General features: G+C 37.5%; 2 protein-coding genes and 1 long non-coding RNA gene across 5 annotated transcripts; 1 reads left to right on the top strand and 2 right to left on the bottom strand.

Annotated features, from left to right (window-relative positions):
- The first annotated feature begins 292 nt into the window (after positions 1-292).
- On the top strand, positions 293-11,347 carry si:ch211-106h11.3 (CCN family member 1). Of its 2 annotated transcripts, none has more exons than XM_048194065.1 (5): positions 293-932; positions 2,788-3,001; positions 4,048-4,452; positions 6,212-6,390; positions 9,264-11,347. In XM_048194065.1, exons 1-5 carry the CDS (start codon positions 885-887, stop codon positions 9,567-9,569), a joined length of 1,152 nt encoding a protein of 383 aa, XP_048050022.1. In that variant the 5' UTR covers positions 293-884; the 3' UTR covers positions 9,570-11,347. The 2 variants fall into 2 exon arrangements, with proteins under 2 accessions (XP_048050022.1, XP_048050013.1); XM_048194056.1 differs by lacking the exon at positions 293-932 and adding an exon at positions 1,429-1,695.
- LOC125270460 lies at positions 1,299-6,330 on the bottom strand. 2 transcript variants are annotated; one of them, XR_007185350.1, is made up of 3 exons: positions 6,193-6,330; positions 2,764-2,993; positions 1,299-1,437 (listed from the first exon to the last, which is right to left on the bottom strand). It is a non-coding gene; the product is annotated as an uncharacterized LOC125270460 (long non-coding RNA). The 2 variants fall into 2 exon arrangements; XR_007185349.1 differs by lacking the exon at positions 1,299-1,437 and having other exon boundaries at positions 2,600-2,993.
- Positions 11,348-11,645: 298 nt separating the features above from the next.
- ddx39ab (DEAD (Asp-Glu-Ala-Asp) box polypeptide 39Ab) lies at positions 11,646-19,317 on the bottom strand. The gene is made up of 10 exons (XM_048194043.1): positions 19,164-19,317; positions 17,331-17,539; positions 17,116-17,243; positions 15,029-15,305; positions 14,824-14,942; positions 14,445-14,576; positions 14,107-14,216; positions 12,732-12,876; positions 12,507-12,654; positions 11,646-12,087 (listed from the first exon to the last, which is right to left on the bottom strand). Exons 2-10 carry the CDS (start codon positions 17,536-17,538, stop codon positions 12,071-12,073), a joined length of 1,284 nt encoding a protein of 427 aa, XP_048050000.1. The 5' UTR covers position 17,539; positions 19,164-19,317; the 3' UTR covers positions 11,646-12,070.
- Between the last annotated feature and the right edge of the window lie 862 nt (positions 19,318-20,179).

Here is a 20,179-nt window from a genome sequence, read left to right as displayed (position 1 = left end):
CTGAAATATCTCAGACATTCAAACCTGAATGTGGTTTACTTCTATTCAAAGTCCTTCGACAATCTGAGAGAAAGAAAAATATATTCTTTTTTTTAACCATTCAAGCATCTTATTTTAATTTTTAGTGTTCTTTTTTATTGTTATATTGTTTGTTTTTTTCTTGTCATGACTTGTTTTGTGCATAACATTTTGGCAATATAAACACAATCATGCCAATAAAGTGTTTAAATTCAAATTGAAAATGGATAAAACTGAATGTGAGGAAGAGTATGTGGAAATAATGTGATGAATCAGCAGGCTTTGCTGTGACTGTGTTTAATTCATCTGATCCATCTCTCCATCAGTCTTTTCATGCAGGAAATCTGCTCTATTAATGCAGCAAACATCACACAGCTGAGTATATTTATCTTGCCCTGCACAAAGCACACAGCGGACAGAGCTGTGCGTGTGAAAGAGACTTTAAAGCATCCATAATATTTTTATTAAAACTTAAGTCAATAAACAGCAGACAGCAGCTCTTCTCTGGAATGGAGTAGTTTTTATGAATGACTGCATTCATCGCTGGCCACGCCCCCCAGCTCACAGAACCCCGCCTGGATGGCTAAGCCACGCCCCTTCAGAAGCATACGCGCACAGCCGCGTTCTGATTGGCCGAGAGGGCGGGACTGCGGATGAAATCACAGCACAGCCGTATAAAGACTCACTGCAGTATGAAAACAAGTGTTAGAAACTTCTGTTCTCGAATTAGAGCCGACTCAATATCGTGCTGGAATAAACGCGCCTGTCTGGATTACTAACGCTTGTCTGTGAGAGTTGAACTCTTTTATTACGTTTACAGTTTCACTAAAACATCATCCGTGGACATTGAATGGTTTATTGTGAAGATGAGGAATTTAATGTGTCTGTTGGTATTTCTGATCATCTGCACGTCGGTAAGTCACAGTAGTTTAATGTAAACAATGTATACCACAACAGTTCATATATATAGTAAAAATTATATATATATATATATATATATATATATATATATATATATATATATATATATATATATATATATATATATATATATTCACACAATAATGCTGGTATAATAATAATTATAATTTTATTTTATTTTAATATTATGTATTATTTTATAACATTTATTTTTATATAGATCTTGTCTTATTTCTTATTTTAGTGCAAAATAACTGCAGTTTATATGTCCCACACAAGACACAGTCTGTGATTCATTATAATTAGTAAACATTTTGACTTGGATTAGTCTAGTCGTGTGTTTTTGAGGCTGGAGCTGTTGCCTGTACACATCTTATTCTCTTTATCAAGTATGAAAGCAGCACAATGACACCAGGAGCAGTTCAGAAGTTCTGGCCCTCTTAATGAGACTCATGGGCGATCTGCACACCTGAGAGAGTCGGCCCATCCTCATGGCTCCTGTGGATCAGAAATAGATGAGCTCAAAATAACCTTGAGCATAACAATCTAGCCTCACATCCCGCTCCATTAACCCCGGAGTCCAGAACCGGCCCCATCCGGGAGGGGCCCGACTTATGCTTTGATCTCAGCTCCACATATGGGTTTTGAGTGACTCAAGAGCTCATCTCCTCTGGTTTTAAGATGCCAGGCGCAGCGGGCATTCTCAGAGGACTCGGCTGGGTATTTCATAGAGCCATCGGGATGCCAGGGAAACAGGTGCAGCGCTTTAGGAAGTGATCCAATGGAAATTGGCTTCAATAGAAAAACCCTTTGGAATGACGTTGATCCCGGACAGGGAAACACTCTTTCGAACCCGATTCATCTTCACTTTACGAGAGGGGATCTAATTTCTAGCTGTCAGCCATTTCACAGTGTATGCTAACGCAAATTATTTATACATTTAAATTAACTTTCTAAATAACTTAATTAACTTAATAAATATCTCAATATATGCTAATGAAAATAAATGATAGATTTAAATTAGTGCAGTCAAATCAATTAATCGTGATTATTCGCATCTAATATAAAAGTGTAAATGTGTGTGTGTGTGTGTGTGTATATATATATATATATATATATATATATATAAAATTTACAAACTTTCATGTAAGATGCGATTAATCGCAATTAATCGATTTGACAGCACTAATTTAAATAGATTTTCATTAGTGTTAGCGTTAAAAATCATACATTTTAAATGAAAATTAATTTAAATGTAAAAAATATATAATTGAATAAAGGTTTCTATCACAATATATGCTAATGCAAATAAATTATACACTTAAATCAGTGCTGCCAAATCGATTAATCGCAATTATTCACATCTAAGATGTAAATATAAACTAGTGTTAGATGCGATTAATCGTCATTAATCAATTTGACAGCACTCATTTAAATACATTTTCATTAGCTTTAGCATTAAAATCATACATTTTATATATTTAAATTAATGTTAGCACCATAAGCTTATGCAAATTAATTTACATTTATAAAAATCTATGATTTTTTATAAAATTAATTCAGTTTGCGTTATAATACATTGTGACATAATGCAAATTTACAAGAAATCAAACATTTTCTACATTTAAATGAACAAACATCTTAACTGTACAAGAGGTGATTTCATTTCTATCTGTCAGCCATCCTGATGCATTTTATTCAGATTAACCACAATTATATTCACATATTTTTTTACTAAAGTAAAGTATTAAGAACTGAACATTAGATGTCTGCAGAGGTTTTATGTGGCCATATTCAGTTGCACCGAACTCAGTCTGAACTCACTGACTGTCTGTGTCCTGTCTGCAGGTTGGGGCGAGGTGTCCTAAGGTCTGCAAGTGTCTGGTGGAGCGGCCCATGTGCCCGCCAGGTGTCAGCGCAGTGCCCGACAAATGCGGCTGCTGTAAGGTTTGTGCCGCCCAGCTGAACGACGACTGCCATGACGACAGACCCTGCGACCATCACAAGGGCCTGGAGTGTAACTATGGCAACGATGTGGCCAGTATCCACGGAATCTGCCGGGGTGAGTAAACAAAACAACACAACTCCAATGTTGAAATACATTTTATACATTTAGATAAATCACAATATGTGCTAATTCAAACTAATACTAATACTAATATAATACTAATACTAATACTAATACTAAACTGTTTAAAAATGTTACACATTTTAAATACATTTTCACTGTCATCTATCTATCTATATTAGGTCTGTCAAATTGATTAATCGTGATTAATCGCAACAAAAAAGTTTGTTTACATAATATGTGTGTGTGTGTGTGTATATAGTATAAACACACACACATTCACAAACACACACAAAATAAAAAATTGAAAAATGTTTACATTTATTCAAAGGTTTGAATCCATTCACGTAATGTCTCACAATAATTTATCATGAGTAATAAATGTAATGACTAATTGTTGAATAATTTAATTCTAACTTCGGTTACATAGAGGACTGGTGTAGTTTGCTTGCCCTCGGCTTCAGGTTTTATCTTTATTAAGACATGGACATTCATTTCCTCACATACAGAGGATATTTTGTGCACTGGGCTAGTTGCTATATTAAGGCAGTTATTTGAGTTGGACTAAAGGGGGGTTTTAGGGGGCGTCTCAGCACACCCAAAGACTATCTGACGCTCAACGACATTGTAAACAAGTCAAAATTCCACTCGGCCCTAAACATAGAGCCTCTCTCATAAAAGCAAAGGATAGAGTGTCAATCTCTGTTTAACCCCTTACTGTCACTCTGTCTTCTTTCTGTATAATAATTCAATGCAAATCATTCGCACTTGAACACCCTGAAGGAGGTCAAAACAAATGCCTGTTTATCTAAAGGGTGTTTAGATATTTTTACTGGAAAACAACACAAAAAACTGACTGAGACCCAAGCTAACAAACATTATCCCATGAGTAAATCATGGGATAATTTTCAGTTTTGGGTGAACTAACCCTTTAGAACTAACAATGAACAATTCTCTTTTTTTGGGGGGGAGATATTGAATGTAATTGTAATTTTCAGTACCCTACTGTTGAGCTCTGCTCCTGCCTTTCCTTCTTTTAGCTAAACTGGAAGGTCGCTCTTGTGAATATAACGGGCGGATGTATCTAAATGGAGAAAACTTCCGAGCAGGCTGCAAACACCAGTGCACCTGTATCGATGGGGCAGTGGGCTGCGTCCCACTTTGCCCCACAGACATTCCCCTGGCATCGCCGTCCTGTCCCGCACCTCGGCTGGTCAAAATCCCCGGCCAGTGCTGCCTCAGTGTGGACTGTCATGACGGGTCCTCTGTCCTGCCGCCCGTGTTCAGACGCCCGCAGCCGCCTCCCTACCTGTTCCCTGACCTGCACGCCTTCAAGAAGCCCCGACCGAAGCCGTACCCCTACAAGCCCAAAGACTCCCTGAGCAACGAGCTCATAGAAGTGGAGCAAAAGTGGGACAAACCACGCAGTCGAAAACACCTGCCAGGTGAGGGCGCTGTTCTGTGTCCCCAAGTTTTGTAACTAGCAATAGATTCCTTGGTCAATAAGTGTCACTAGAAAGACCAAAAAACAGTGTGGATCAGCATGTAAATGTAGGCATATTTAAGAGGCCGAATTGTTAAGACAAAACACTACAGGAAAAAAACATTTTTTTTGTTTGTTTGTTTTTTCATGCACTGGTCAATTTTGTGATTTTGGGCTATTTTGCTTCCATAACTTGTCTTCTTCTTAGACTAGTGGAAAGAAAACATCCAAAACACACATTTAAATGACTATTTTCATATACTTTATCTATTTGTGTCTGTAGATTTCAATTTCAGTACATATCTTTAAAGGCTGTGAGTTTTTTCCTCCAGTTCAGCATCACTTACACACACCAAAACTTACAGTTTTATTCCAATCTGTATTCTGAAGATTTTTACTGAGGGGTTTATGATTCGCACTGATTTATATAACATTTTATTCCTAAAACATGGTAAAAATGTATTTTCTTCTGTCAGTTGACAGTATTTTCTTATTTATGTAGTGATAAAAACAGAAATTCAAAATCCCTTCTGTAAAAACATTTAACTCTAATATGTCAACGAAATAAAACAAGAACTTTAAATCTGGCTTTATCCAGTGTTTAGATTTATCTTCTGGAATTTTTTGCGAATTAGTCTAAATTTAATTACAAAATGCCTCATGCATTTTTAGACATTTCAAAAAAATTGTACAACAAAAACTATTTTAATGAACTGTGATTAATCAAGTATCATGAACTCTATTGGTTAAAACTTTTTTTTATTATTTTGTTTTCATTTTAATTTTATTTAAAGTTTTAGTAATTTTGTTATTTTTTATGTTTACATTTTTATTAGTTATTGTTTTTTTTAAATATGTCTATATAGTTTTTAATATTTCTTATTTCAGTTTTATTTTCATTTTATTTTATTATTGGTTTTATTTTATTATATCAATTTAATCTAAATAAAAAAGAAAAATATTCTTTTTATATTAAAAATATATATATATGTTTTTATTATATTTTATATTATATTATAAATATTATAATATATTATTATTTTATTTCATTTCAATATAATAACCCTGGCTCAGGGTGCGAGATGCATTGCTGTGGCTTCTTGTCTATTATAGTTTTTTTTGTTTAAAGTTTTAGTAATTTTATGTTATTTTTTTTATTTTTTATTTTTTGTGTGCGTTTACATTTTTATGTTTTTTTTAAACATGTCTATATAGTTTATTATTTTTATTATTTCTCATTTCAGTTTTAGTTTTATTTTATTATTTATTTTATTAATATTGCTGTTATTTTAGTACATTAATCTAAATGAAGATAAAAAATGTTGGCAACAAACTGAAATGAACTAAGTTTTTTATATATTTTTTTCTATATAATAACCCTGGCTCTGAGTGTGAGATGCATTGCTGCCGTCAAAGACCTCTGTTTAGCATATGTTTACATAAACCAACAATTAGTGCAGCAAAGTGCAAGAATGTGTCCTGTGTGAACGCCACCCTTTGGGTTTCGGTTCAATTAACAATCAGTCCCAATGTGAGCTGTGGCAGTTTCTTCTGCATGCACTTCTGTGTGAGTGCTTGTGTTTAGCAGCCTGCCGCTTCTTTTCCAGTAGATCCTTGTGAACCAGCCCCACATGCTCTGTAATCACTTTCTCTGTGCGTCAGTGTTCCCTGTTGGGTGAATGGCGCCTGTGTACTAACTTACCCTGTCTCTCTCTCCCTAGTGTGGAAGCAAGCCGGACGGCAATGTGTCGCTCAGACGACAAGCTGGACACCTTGTTCGCGCAGCTGCGGGATGGGCGTGTCGTCTCGGGTCACCAATGAGAACGCTCAGTGCAAACTGCTGAAGGAAACCAGACTCTGCAACATTCGTCCATGTAGTTCTGTGGCTGTGCCTATAAAGGTAAAGATCTCAGAAATTGTATGCACATTTACCACATGATCCTACTAAACAGACCAGTATAGCTAGTATCAGCTTCTGAACAACATGTTTACAATGCAAAAAAAGTATTTTGTCTTGTTTTTCAGTACAAGTATCTAAACATTCTTATATTAAAATACAATTACCTGAGACACAAAATTACATAAGTTGTTTTCTGAAAGAAGAGAATAATACTGAGGAAGAAAATCATTTTTTTGCAGTGTACCTTGGTCCGCCACCTACAGCAGCACCAAACTTGTACAAACCAACTGAAAACATTAATTAAAATAAATCCATAAATCTAAACCATGCAATCATTATTTGGCCTTTGGCTCTTTCTTGCAGAAGACCAAAATCATAAACATCAGCTTAAAGTAGAAAAGGAAGCTCAACTGTTGTTTACCGTCTTCATTTTAGTTCCTGCAATAGTAATACCTTTTTACTAGTAATTGTATTCATAACTTGCACAGTCTCACAATGGAAATGTTGCTTTTTTTTAAAGCCTGGCTTGTCTTTCATTATTATTAGGTATAAGGTATTAGAAGGAAGCAAAATACAGCAATAGTCACATTAGCAGTACTTAAAGTAAATAAACCGACTGAGAAGCAACATTTCATAAGAAATTAGGACTTGTTTTCATCTACAAAAGTGTATTTTGTCTTTCTGCACTGGATGCTTTTTTTACGTTTTACGCAACAGGAAGGAATGCTGACTTCATGTGCTATAATAATTACTGTAAATACAAGTTTCCTAGTAAAATATTGTACATGAATGTCCTTGCAAATCATATTTACCACTTGGGGAAATTTTGATACCCAAGTTCCCAAAATTGGGCATGCCAATAAACTTTAAACTTGGCGGAGGGGAGAACGATTGCTGCTGTGACTGATATGCTTTATTAGTTGTTAAAGCAGTGCATATTAACATTTATAAATAATCGTTTGAAGCGTATTGTATGTTTTATACACAGCGAAAAAATAGCCTGTATTTGACCAAATACAGATCTAGACGGTGCTGTGAATGTTTGTATGGTTGTCAATAAATGGGGCGCTTTGGCTTTAATAAGATTTTGGACTGGTCATTTTCTAAAAATAATAAAAATGTATATGCTTTTTAACCACATATGCTCATCTTGCATTGCTCTGCGTCACGCATTACATAATCACATTGGAAAGGTCATGCATGTGACGTAGGTGGAAGTACAGATCCAGTGTTTACAAAGCAAACTTACAAAGACTAAAGGCCTTCGCACACTGAGTCCGAAATTTTCGCATGTGTTTTTTCGTATTCGTGATCCTAAAAATTCGTCACGCACAGAAACCTTGCACACTGAGTCAGATGCGTATTACTGAATCCTTTGCGAAAAAAATCGCAAACCAATACAAAATGGAGTCTTCAAGCAGTGAACATAATTTAATTGTCCTCTCTCTTCTTAAAAAGAGAAAAAGAAAGAGGAAATATTGGATCCATCCAATCCTGAGATTTCATAGAGAGAATGGAGAGTTCACCTCATCAAGGAGCTGCGTGATTATCCCGAGCGTTTCAAAGTTTACTTCAAGGATGTCGGTGGCTCAGTTTGATGCTTTGCAACTGGCACAATCTGACTGTATATTCTGTCTCTTTGTATTCCGCACTTTATTTGTCATACAGTGCTGCTGCTTTGTGCTGTAGACGACGTGGATCAACTTGTCAGATGGCATACAGGATTTTGGCGTTCGCATACGGTGGCTCTGAATTGTCAGAACGTCTCTCAAAATGCGTGCCACGGATGCGAAAAACGCAGAAAATCGAACCTGATCAGAATTTTTTTATGACGGACGAAAGTTTCGGAGGCAGTGTGCAAACGTGATTTACATAACGTGAGGTTGTATTTATTTTTTAACGTGCGAAAATTTCACATGCGAATTTCGGACTCAGTGTGCAAAGGCCTTAAGTCACATGCCCTTCACAAAAAAGTAAAACAACAATGTCAGATGATTTTGAAGTTGGAGGACAAAATAAGATGATGGAGTACTTAACCGCGGTACTTCTGCCTACATCACGTGTGACCTTTTTAACGTGATTACGTAATGCGTGGCGCATCACAGAGCTACTGCAATTTGGACCTGGGTAGCGTTTCCCAAAAACATCGTAAACCTAAGTTGATCGTAGCTCCATTGCCACCAATGGAGCTACGATCAACTTAGGTTTACGATGCTTTTGGGAAACTCTGCCCTGGTTGGTAGCCGTTGAAGTCCACTATATGGAGAAAAATCCTGGAATGCTTTCCTGAAAAACCATAATTTATTTTCGACTGAAGAAAGAAAGACATAAACATCTTGGGTGACATGGGGGTGAGTAAATTATCAGGAAATTTTAATTCTGAAGTGAACTAATCCTTTAATTCACACTATATCTCTAATAGCACTTTGGAGCAGTCTTTGAGACTGAGTATATCCAGTCATCATGATCAGGAAATTGCGTGCCCCAATTTCACATCATGTCTATGAAAACTTTCCAGTGCAAGTTAAATTAATTAGATGTTACATATAATTTGGTTGTTCCAAATGGAGCACTACAATCAGGCAGTGATTAAGTGTGCCCCATTTAGTAAACAAAAGTCTTAAAACACTTGCAATCTTCTCAGCCACTTTGGCCAAACTCCGGACGTACTTCATGTAAGTAAATAAGTGGTCAAGTGCAAAGACCACAAATGTGGGTATTGGGACAGGCTCATAGTGTTTCAAAAATATGGTGGACACTGCTAATCTGACGTTTCCTCGTGATTCTGCATTGTCTTAACCCACTGAAGTCATTACTGCATGCTTGTTTTCCAGTGCAGATGTGACTGTAACTATCTTGTGTTTGTCCAACAGAAGGGGAGGAAATGCTCTCGTACGCAGAAGTCTCCCGAACCTCTGCGTCTGCGCTACGCCGGCTGCCGCAGCACGCGTCTCTATCGACCCAACTACTGCGGGATGTGTCTGGATGGGAGATGCTGCTCTCCCCGTCGCACGCGAACGGCCCCCGTGCTCTTCGCCTGTCCCGATGGTGAGCGTTTCGAGAGGGCCGTCATGTTCGTGCAGTCCTGCAAGTGCAACGACGAATGTGGCCACCTGAATGACGCAGCGCTCCCACCTCAGCGCTGGCTGTACGGTGACATGCACAAGTTCATTGATTAAGGGTTCCTCTGAAGACCTGCCCCCATGTCCTTCCCCATCCAATAGAGTAGCGTTTCGAAGTGTAGACGCCAGGCCAAGGCCTCATTATAACGCAAATCCACATGGAAAAAAGGGACGTTTTGGTTTCCGATCCCTTGTACCAAGAGCCTTAGAGTAGATGCGCTTTCCGTGAGGATCCAGGACGGGACTTGTCCCAGTCGTGAATATATACAAATGGATTTTTTGGTCCTCACCATGAACAGTGATGCATTATGGGGCACCTGCACAATCTAGATGAGACTTTAAGCAGGTTTGGAGTAAAAACAAGATGAGATTAGACACTTAAACATGGTGGGACAGACTCTCAGCTTCACAAGGGCTGGTCTTTACTTCTTTTGTAGTGATTGCTTTGCCTTGACGTTCAAAGAACAGCCGGCAAATACAAGGGAAACTCAACGGGAAGTTGTTGTAAGCTTTGGCTCGGCTGCTTGTGGACTCGACGCTGAGCCATTTTGTGAGCGCATGACTCCATCAACTCACCGAGGGATATCTGCCAAGCGCCGCGGCTCCCTGGCGTCAAAACGTCGGCTCCTCTGCTCCCGGCTAATTACAATCCTCTTCTATGGGGGCAGAAAGAAACCCAGTAACCCTCTGGTTTGCAATAAAAATATGTTTAAAACACCAGCATCTGATGTAAACATGTAATTTGAAAGTAATGGGTGGGACGGTTCTCTCAAACGCTGCTCTAGTCTGGTCTTTAATCTACCACGTGATGGCAAACGGCACTGTTGTCGGTGTGTTTTATGATGCAGCGGTCTCTATTTTTGCCTGGCATTGGTGCAAGAACTGACGGAGGTGACGTCGTGCCATCTGCCCTCAAGAACAAGGGTTTGAACAGGCTTTGAGACACAAATAGCCAAACTTCTGAAAGTGAGAAGCCATGTTGTCATAGAATGATTGTGATATTTTTTGCTAAGTTATGTTTCCCAATCATAAACATGTACTTCAATTAAGTAAAACTACATTTTTTACATTTCTACATTTTACATGTCAGGTATGAACTGCATAGGGAGTACAACAATATACTGCATGTAAAGTGATTAAATTGAATGGCTTTCTGTTGTTTCCTGTAAATGATCTGACATTGACTGCCTTCATGAATCGATTAATTAGCATAAGTTATTATAAGGTGCGGTAACATTTACCGTTCAGCGCATTTTCGCGGGCGAAATCCAGTCAGGAATCTACGCGTTCGGAAAGTTCATGTTTCGTGAGGGCGAAATATTTCCCTGCAGGTTTCGCTTAAGGTTCAGTTGATCACGTGAATTCGCCCCACAGAAATATTGTTAAATCGACGCGATTCAAACGACGAAGGTGCGACCAAACAGCTATTTCTCCGATGCATCGTATAGTTTAGCAACGAGTTGAGATCAACGAAAACGTAACGTTTTATCGTCTACTCTAGCAAGTGAAATTTGTAAGACGATTACAAACCAAGCATCATGCAGTCGATCTCATTTAATTTTAGCCATTTGCTTTTAAAAAAATAAATAAACGTATTTTTGTACATCCTTTTAAAGTCTCTGAGTCATACAATCATCAAATGACACTAGCCAACATGTTTTTAAATGCTTCATAAATTCATCAATCATGCTGCATACTTTGATACTATAAAAACAATTGCCTGTGTTTGGTTCTGGTTATAAGGTTTTCAATAGGAAGTTCCTCTCATTTGTGTTTTACCTCTGAAGACAGGACAACCACTCACTGTATCAAATAAACTGGCTTGTAAAAACGCACTGCAGGTGTGTGAGCATTTGTTTTAATTATATTGCAAAGCACATTATACATTTTTTAGATTGCCTAATAGCCATGTTGCTCAGATGTTAAGATTAAATAATTTAGTATGTAAAATGGGAGTAAAGTTTCATTTATGGTCATCCTAATAAATATGATGAATACATGATATATAGAAATTATCAGGATTTTTCAGTTAAAATAATTTTGAGAGGTCCAGTCAAATGATGATTGGATGGACATTTAAATCCTCCTGTTATGACAATTTTTACAAAGATGACTTTGGAAATAAGAGGTTCATTTTCTTTGCAAAACAATTGTTTTTATTTTTGGGTTGACATGACCCAGACACAAGAAACAGGAGTAAAACAATCAGTTAACCTCAAATAAAAATGGAGGTTATGACACTGGCCAGCAAGTTTCACAACATCCAGATGAAATATTTCAGAGCAAAGCTTTACTAGAAACAAAGCAATTTGGAAACCCAATAACTTTCAAAATGATACTTTTCAGAAGACAAACACAGCCAGCCAAGGTGTAGTATATAAAAAGTTTTAATTTCATTAAAACCCCAAAACAAAAACATGATTTTATGACAATCAAAACAGACATCTCCCCCGATCCTCTGAGAGAAGCGGTAAAAAGAATTGCGGGCTTGAGGTAAAAAGGAGGCTTTAAAAACGGAGGTTCGTCGTCCTGCCGCGGTTCTGGAAACATCAAGACCTTCATCTGGACTGTTCAACTGTACCAAGAAAGAGATAAACGTCACTTAAAATGCAAAAGACACCATATTCTTTCAACCAGTCACTGTATTTATGAGAGTTTGAAAAATTCAGAAGCATTTGGCAAGAAACCAATAAGACACTTCAAACTGGGAAAGACAATGAACCAGTGACACCAATATCTGGGATAATGGTTTGATTTTTGGTCTAGTTTAACACTTCAATTTGACCAAGCCACTGATGACTCATATTCTGGAAAACCAACAACGGCAATAACTCAAACTATCCAGTTAACAAGTCTCGCTTTAGCAACCACATCAGTGTCCTCCAATATTACGGTTATTAAGACACAGCAGCGCTCATGTTGCATTAAATTTGGAAGCAGATATTATCAGGGTTCATTCCTTCATGCTCAAAATGCACAAGACCGAAGACTCACTGTAAGTGGAAATGTCAATCTCCTCAGGTAACTCAGCCACGTTGACCTCAAACCGGTCCTGCACATCATTCAGGATTTTGGCATCCGTTTCATCTGACACAAATGTGATGGCCAAACCCTTGGTGCCGAAGCGACCCGCACGAGCCACCTGAGAACGAGACGGGACAGCGTGAGACGCGACCCTTCAGAGCTCTGAAACATTCATGCACGCGGCTGCAATCGTACCCTGTGGAGATACGTGTCTGAGTCCTCTGGCATGTCGTAGTTGAAGACGATGTTGACCCTCTCAATGTCCATCCCTCGACCAAACAGGTTTGTGGCCACTAGGATCCTCCTCTGAAAGTCTTTGAATTGCTGATACCGAGACAACCTGCGAGGAGAGATTTAAAAAAAAAAAAAAAAAAAAAAAAAAAAAAAAAAAAAAGCATTATACCATCCAGTGCTTGAAGTGTCCCAGCAGACCCTTGCTTTTAAAGGTTATACTGATTATTATTAAAATGTTATCCACATTATATTTCATCTACAACAGCATTGTGAACTTTTATAGCAATGCGTTTGGTCATTAACTTTTAAATGCATCATTATGCAAAGATGAGGAGTTCTCTGCATGAAAGACCCATGACTGGCAGATCAACATGCGACTACATTTCTCTCCGAAACGGGAGGAAATGAAATTGAATGTGGAGGATTTTAACTGTGACAAGATGATTGACAGGGTAGTTTGAAACAGTTACAGGTTGCTTAACTAAGCGACAGAACGTCCGTTAAAGACGCAATTATGACAAGGTAGTATGTCCCAAAGCTTGCATACTCTTCTGCTACACACTCAAAAGTATGTACTTTCCTTTACAAAAACAGTATACTTTTAGGACGTAGTACAAGTAGGCGAATTGGGACGCAGCAAAAGTCATTGCAACACATCTATTAACTAAACTGAAGGAGGGCCGATCACAAACATATGAGGAATTACAGGAATTGTTGCTGAAAGAAAAAGCTTGAGGGTAAATGCTGATTTAGTGAGTATGTAACACTTATATAAAGAGATGTTGCAAGCAATTAAACATCAAAGAGGAGTAATCACATGTGTTGTGTCTTTCAGGGATGAAAACAGGTTCCAAAAAAAAAAAAAAAAAAAAAAAAAAAAAAAAAAACAACAACCAAACAACTGGGGTCCATGAGTTCATAAAGCTAAATTAAAATATATACAATAAAAAATATATACAATTTATGGTCCTAAAAAAAAGTTAAAAAGAAAATGAAAATGTTTATTTTTGCCATTGAACTATAATAAAGATTGTACTTATTTGTTGGATCTGTGAATTCTAACCAATGACATTTGATAATTTGGCATGAAAACGATTTATATAGATGGCACTGTAAATATTCTACAAAAGGTCATTTACCTTTTGTGTTACATTTAAAAAAAATAAAATAAATAAAACCAAAAAAAAGTTACATGACCATTTATCAACAGAGAACTTTGAACATGCAAATGTACTGTTAAACTGAATGAACATAATTGGTGATTAAAGGGTTTTGGGCTGACAAATGTTTGTGAAACTCAGGTTTCATGTTTCAATAACCAGTGAAGCACACAGACCTCTCTTCCTGTGCCATTCCTCTGTGGATGGCGATGGCAGGGAAGTTCTGCTCCACCAGTAACTGTGAAAGAGCCACACAACGCTGAACAGACTTCACGAAGATCACCACCTGCAGGAAGAACACAGAATTACCCTCAAGAACATGAAATGCCAATGAGCTCAAGCATTTCTGACATAAACCATAATATAGGCTTCTTCCTGAACTAAAAATGCAGTGAAACTGGAGTAAATAGGGTCAAGTTTGATCACGTCATCAATTTTTGCTTGTTGTATTCCTTATTCATTAGTCGCTTTGGACAAATTGTGAAGACTCAAATGAGCATTAAGTCAAACTCACCTGGTTGAACTCCAGGACGTCGAGCAGGTCGAAGAGTTTGCGGTTCTTCTCGCTGTCCTTCAGTTTGCAGTAGTACTGCTGCAGACCGTGAAGGGTCAGTTTCGTCTCATCGTCCACAAACACCTCCATCGGCTGAAAACAAACCCCAAACCTTCAGACCGGACACTCTTCTTCACGCATTATAGTCTTAAACAATAATCAGATTAATAAACCTACAATTACAGCCTGACAACTTATAAATGCTCAAATGGCTTTAATTTCAATAAAACTTCCACTGCACCCAAAAGACTCAATTTTCAAAATGGGGACCCAATTATAAACATGGGAAAAGGTCCGATTTTCATGATATGTCCTTTTAAAATGAACAGATGGTACTCACGTCCTGCATGAACTTGCGGCAGACGGGACGGATCTCTTTGCTGAGGGTGGCGCTGAACATCATGCACTGCTTCTCATGAGGCGTCAGTCTGAAGATGTCCTGAACGTCACGCCTCATATCTGACAGAGAAACGCGCACGTCATTTTAATCATCACAGGCTCGGCTTGACAAACAGACATCAAGCACATTTCATTGCGATGCTCACCCAGCTGCTCCAGCATCTTATCACACTCGTCCAGGACAAAGTGCTTGACGTTCTTCAGGTTGAGGGTTTTGTTGCGGACCAGGGCGAGGATTCTGCCCGGCGTCCCCACAACGATGTGAGGGCAGCTCTTCTTCAGGACGTCCTCGTCCTTCTTGATGGACATGCCGCCGAAGAACACGGCCACCTTGACCGTGGGCATGTACTTGGAGAAGCGCTCATACTCCTTACTGATCTGAAAGGCCAGTTCACGCGTGTGACACATGACCAGCACCGACACCTGGATCACAGGAACACAGTCAGGATCAGAATCAGAATCAAATAAACCTTCCACAGTCTCGAGTTTTGAATGATACAGATCTGTGAAACTGCAAACACCAGCATAACTGGGCTGAACAGTTATACAAGTTGCCAAATGTTTGACAAAGAACAACTATGAAATAAAACATTTAAAGTGAAAGATTCAATTTAAAAAAAAAAAAAAAAAAAAAAAAAAAAAAAAAAAAGTAATATCAATATGGAGATACAAAATATCAATATGGAGATAAATCATCGTCCTTCTGTGCCATACTAGAATAGATACGCTGGTGCCAAATATCGATATTTTAATTAATAAGGCTCTTTTAAATAGATTTCTCTGCTCCCAGCATTGCTGCTTCTGTTTTATAACAGTTTGGACTTTAATAAAGAGAAAAATCTTTATAAAATCTTTTAAAATTATAGGATTGTCTAGCAATATATCGATTATCAATCACCATATCGTGATATTATAATCATGAGCCATGTAACGTGACCGTATCATGAGGTACCCTGCAATTCCCACCCCTACCTGCATGTCATGGTTGTGTATCTGCATGTCACATGACCATTAACTAACATCAATTAAAACATTTTTTAGTAAGGTTTTATTTTAAAATGACTTGAATCATAATGTAAAGTAAAAAAAAAAATGAATATCTAATTCACAAATCAGTCAAATTTCTCTGTTGGATAATGGACAGGCAGTTAAAAAGATGTTATTAATTTAAAGACGATTATTCATTTTAAATTTTATATTATGATTTAATTTTTAAATAATTTAACAAACTGAATTTAGGTTGATAGCCACAAAATGCAGATTTAAAAAAAAAAAATATATATATATATATATATATATATATATATATATATATATATATATATATATATATATATATATATATATATATATATATATATATATATATATATATATATATATATATATATATATATATATTTATTTAAAAAAGTTATCATTAACTTCACATTATGATTTAATTTTTCTATTATTTAAACACCACAAATCATGTTCATGGTTCTGAAATTGGTTAAGGGTCATGTGACAAACAAGTTCATCTTTTAGTGTTAAGATCATTTTAGTAAGTTTTATTTTGATAGTTTTATTTCAAAATCATTTATTCTTTTAAATTTTAACTAATATTTCAATTAACACACACACGAGATGCAGGTAAACAAAAAAAAAAAAAAAACATTTAAAGTAATATTTTAAAATAGGCCTATTTATTTTAAGTTTACATTAATATTTCATTTAACAAAAAAAGAAAAACATTTACGGTTCTGACATTGGTCACATGACATACAGAAACAAAAGTTCATCTTTTAGTGTTTTAAGTTCATTTTAGTAAGTTGATCATTTTTTCAAAGTGATTCATTCATTTTGATTTTTCATTGATTTCACCATTTCAATAACTCATGCACATCAGATGCAGATTAACAAAACACTTTAAAATGTTAATTAACGGTTTAAAATAGACATTTAAAGTTTACATTGATATTTCAATAATTTAACATGTTCAGTTCTCTAATGTTGGTTAATGGTCACTTGACATTCAGGCAACCAATTTAATTATGAACATGTTTATGTTCACATCTATCTGATGTCACCTAAATTTGATATGAAAAAAAAAATTACCAAGTTTCCATTTAATTTTTTTTACATCATGATTAAATTAACGTTTCATCAGCTCACAAACACCAGTTTGGGAATCCCCCGAGTAAAGTACCTCTCAGCCCTAACAGTTTCATCAAAACAAAAGTCACACACTAACCTGTCCGTCCACCGGCTCGATCTGCTGTAGCGTAGCGAGCACAAACACCGCCGTCTTTCCCATACCGGACTTGGCCTGGCACAGGATATCCATGCCGAGGATGGCCTGCGGGATGCACTCATGCTGCACTAAAAACACAAACATGACATTTACTCTCCAGACTAATCTCAACATATACAGTGGCGTCAGCAGAACCAGCATCTGATGTCCCTCACCTTCAGACGGGTGCTCAAAACCGCAGTCCACGATGGCCCTCAGCAGCTCCGGTTTGAGCAGGAAGTCTCTGAAGCCAGAGCTGTGGATGGACACATACGAGCCCTTCACCTCCTTCTTGCCCACCGGAGCGACGCTCTCCGGGGCTCCTTGAGGCTCCTCGTCCTCTTCGTAATCCAGCAGCTCGTTTTCAACGTCATTCTCAGCCATTCTGGAAACAAAAGTAGTGAGAAAACCGATTACAAAAGCAGCAGAGCAACTGAATCACATCTTCACCAGATTCACACTTTAGTACAAAAGAGCAAAAACCATTGAGAAAGTCAGAAACCATGTAAACAAACCTAGAAACCAGCCTGATGACTGTTGATGCACTTCAAGAGTCACAAAATGTACACAAGAGGAGGTTTTAAAGGGTTAGTTCACCCAAAAATGAAATAAAGTCATTTATCACTCACCCTCATGTCGTTCCACACCCGTAAGACCTTCGTTGATTTTCGGAACACAAATTAAGATATTTTAGTTGAAATCCGATGGCTCTGTGAGGCCTCCATAGGGAGCAATGACATTTCCTCTCTCAAGATCCATAAAGGTACTAAAAACACATTTAAATCAGTTCATGCGAGTACAGTGGATCAATATTATTATAAAGCGACAAGCATATTTTTGGTGCACCAAAAAAAAACAACAACTAAATAACGACTTCTATAGTGATGGCCGATTTCAAAACAATGCTTCAGGAAGCTTCAGAGCATAATGAATCAATGTATCGAATCAGCTGTTCGGAGCTCCAAAGTCACGTGATCTCAGCAGTTTGACACACGATCCGAATCATGATTCATTATGCTCCAAAGCTTCCTGAAGCAGTGTTTTGAAATCGACCATCACTAAATAAGTCGTTATTTTGCACCAAAAATATTCTCGTCGCTTTATAATATTAAGATAAAACCACTGTACTCACATTAACTGATTTAAATATGTTTTTAGCACATTAATGGATCTTGAGAGAGGAAATGTCATTGCTCCCTATGCAGGCCTCATGGACTCATCGGATTTCAACTAAAATATCTTAATTTGCTTTCCGAAGATTAATGAAGGTCTTACGGGTGTGGAACGGCATGAGGGTGAGTAATAAATGACAATTCTCATTTTTTGGGGTGAACAAACCCTTTAAAATGTTCAAAAATAATGTTTTCACAACTTAATAGGACTGTTACCAAATGCTAAAACAAATGTTCAATACTTTGGAAAACAAAACGCTTGGCCAATGAAAAAGCCATTCAGACTAATACATGTGTGTATATGTGTGGAGGGGGGGTTAAAAACAGCCAATGGAAACTCTAGGCCGTAAAGTTCCATGTAATAAACGTTTCATATACGTTTTGTACGAAATCAAATGAAATTATATGCTGGTATTCAACGCAAAGACGCTTCAACAGAGAAACTCGTCTAGTTATACAACTGTAACGAACGTTTCGTCGCAAACGCGCGGCGGACAATAGACTGACGCACAGTGAACGTTATGAATGACGGAGACGCTTAAAATATAAAACTAAAAACTCCCACACGAGCTTATGATTTATACGGCTTACCAGCACCGACGCCGCGAAATACATAAATAACATTAGATTATAAAGACGGAAAATAAACACGCGCGCTCTCTCTCTCTCTCTCTCGAGCGCTGTTGTTAGCACGCGCAGCTAACGCGCCAATGACATAAGGCTTTGAACTCCTATTAAACGTTCCTAGTAAATACAACACGCAGAGGTATATGTACAATAAAAAAAATCCATGAGGAAAAACATGGTATACTTGATTAAGAAAAGATTGTTCATTACCTGTAGGTGACGGTGCGTAAGGAAGATGTATGAACAAGAGCCGCTGTCTCAAAACCGCACGCGCCAGGCCTCAGTTTATACTACCGCCCGGAAATCCAGCCTCCCGAAGAACGCGCGCGCTCATTGGCTCGCGAACGCGTCATTTTCAGACGTATTAAAATGTAACCGTGTCGTGATTGGATGTTGGAACTGGAAGTTGCGGCGTTGAAGTCGTGCTCGCGTTGGACGCATTTGAGGTAGGCGGTATTTTTTGTAGCTCTTCTGGAGTTTGTGAGGTGACTGAAACGTTTTATTTATTTTATACTTGACGGAATATAACTGATTTAAAACAGTGAACTCAACTGCCATCAAATGATTTATATCTTTGCGCCATATATGGAAGCCCATTTCCGCGAGATAAGAAAAAATAACGCTTTTGTAAATCATAACTGTGATATAAAAGTCGAAATTATGACGTAAAAAGTCATAATTAGGACTTTTGAAATGATGAAAAACTTCGAAATTATGACTAAAAAGTCGCAAATATTACATATGTACCCAGCTAACAAAAAAAGGTCCCCAGAACGTCCCCTGAATGGCCTCTGCGAACGTCCCCCGAACGTCCATGTGTAGGGTCCTCTGGCTGTCCCGGGGACGTCCGCAAAGACGTCCTCCGGACGTTCACGGGGACGTTCACAGGACGTTCAGCGGCCATTCGGGACGTTTAGGGGACTTTCGATTAAGTCCTCTTATTGTTTTTTATTTTACTTCTAGGTTAACAAAAGAACACAAACACGTTGTAAGGAGAAAAATACATTTATTTATTTATAATAAATGAGCAGTTTCATAATTGTTGTGCTCTTTCTGTGTGTGTGTGTGTTATGCAGTTGTGCACGCGCGTCTCTCGTTGTCAGCTGTGGTAGTCCGATGGCAGTTTTTTCGATTGCTTCTAACCTAAAACGACAAAATGAACACATTCAATAATGTTTCAGGTATCGTTTGTCTATTAAGAAACATTTGTTATTGACAATTTGGAT

This window comes from Megalobrama amblycephala, linkage group LG1 (genome assembly GCF_018812025.1).
Source record: "Megalobrama amblycephala isolate DHTTF-2021 linkage group LG1, ASM1881202v1, whole genome shotgun sequence".
Classification (NCBI taxonomy): Eukaryota; Metazoa; Chordata; class Actinopteri; order Cypriniformes; family Xenocyprididae; genus Megalobrama; species Megalobrama amblycephala.
Note: the sequence above shows the minus strand (reverse complement) of the source record. Positions and strands in the feature narration are given on the sequence as shown.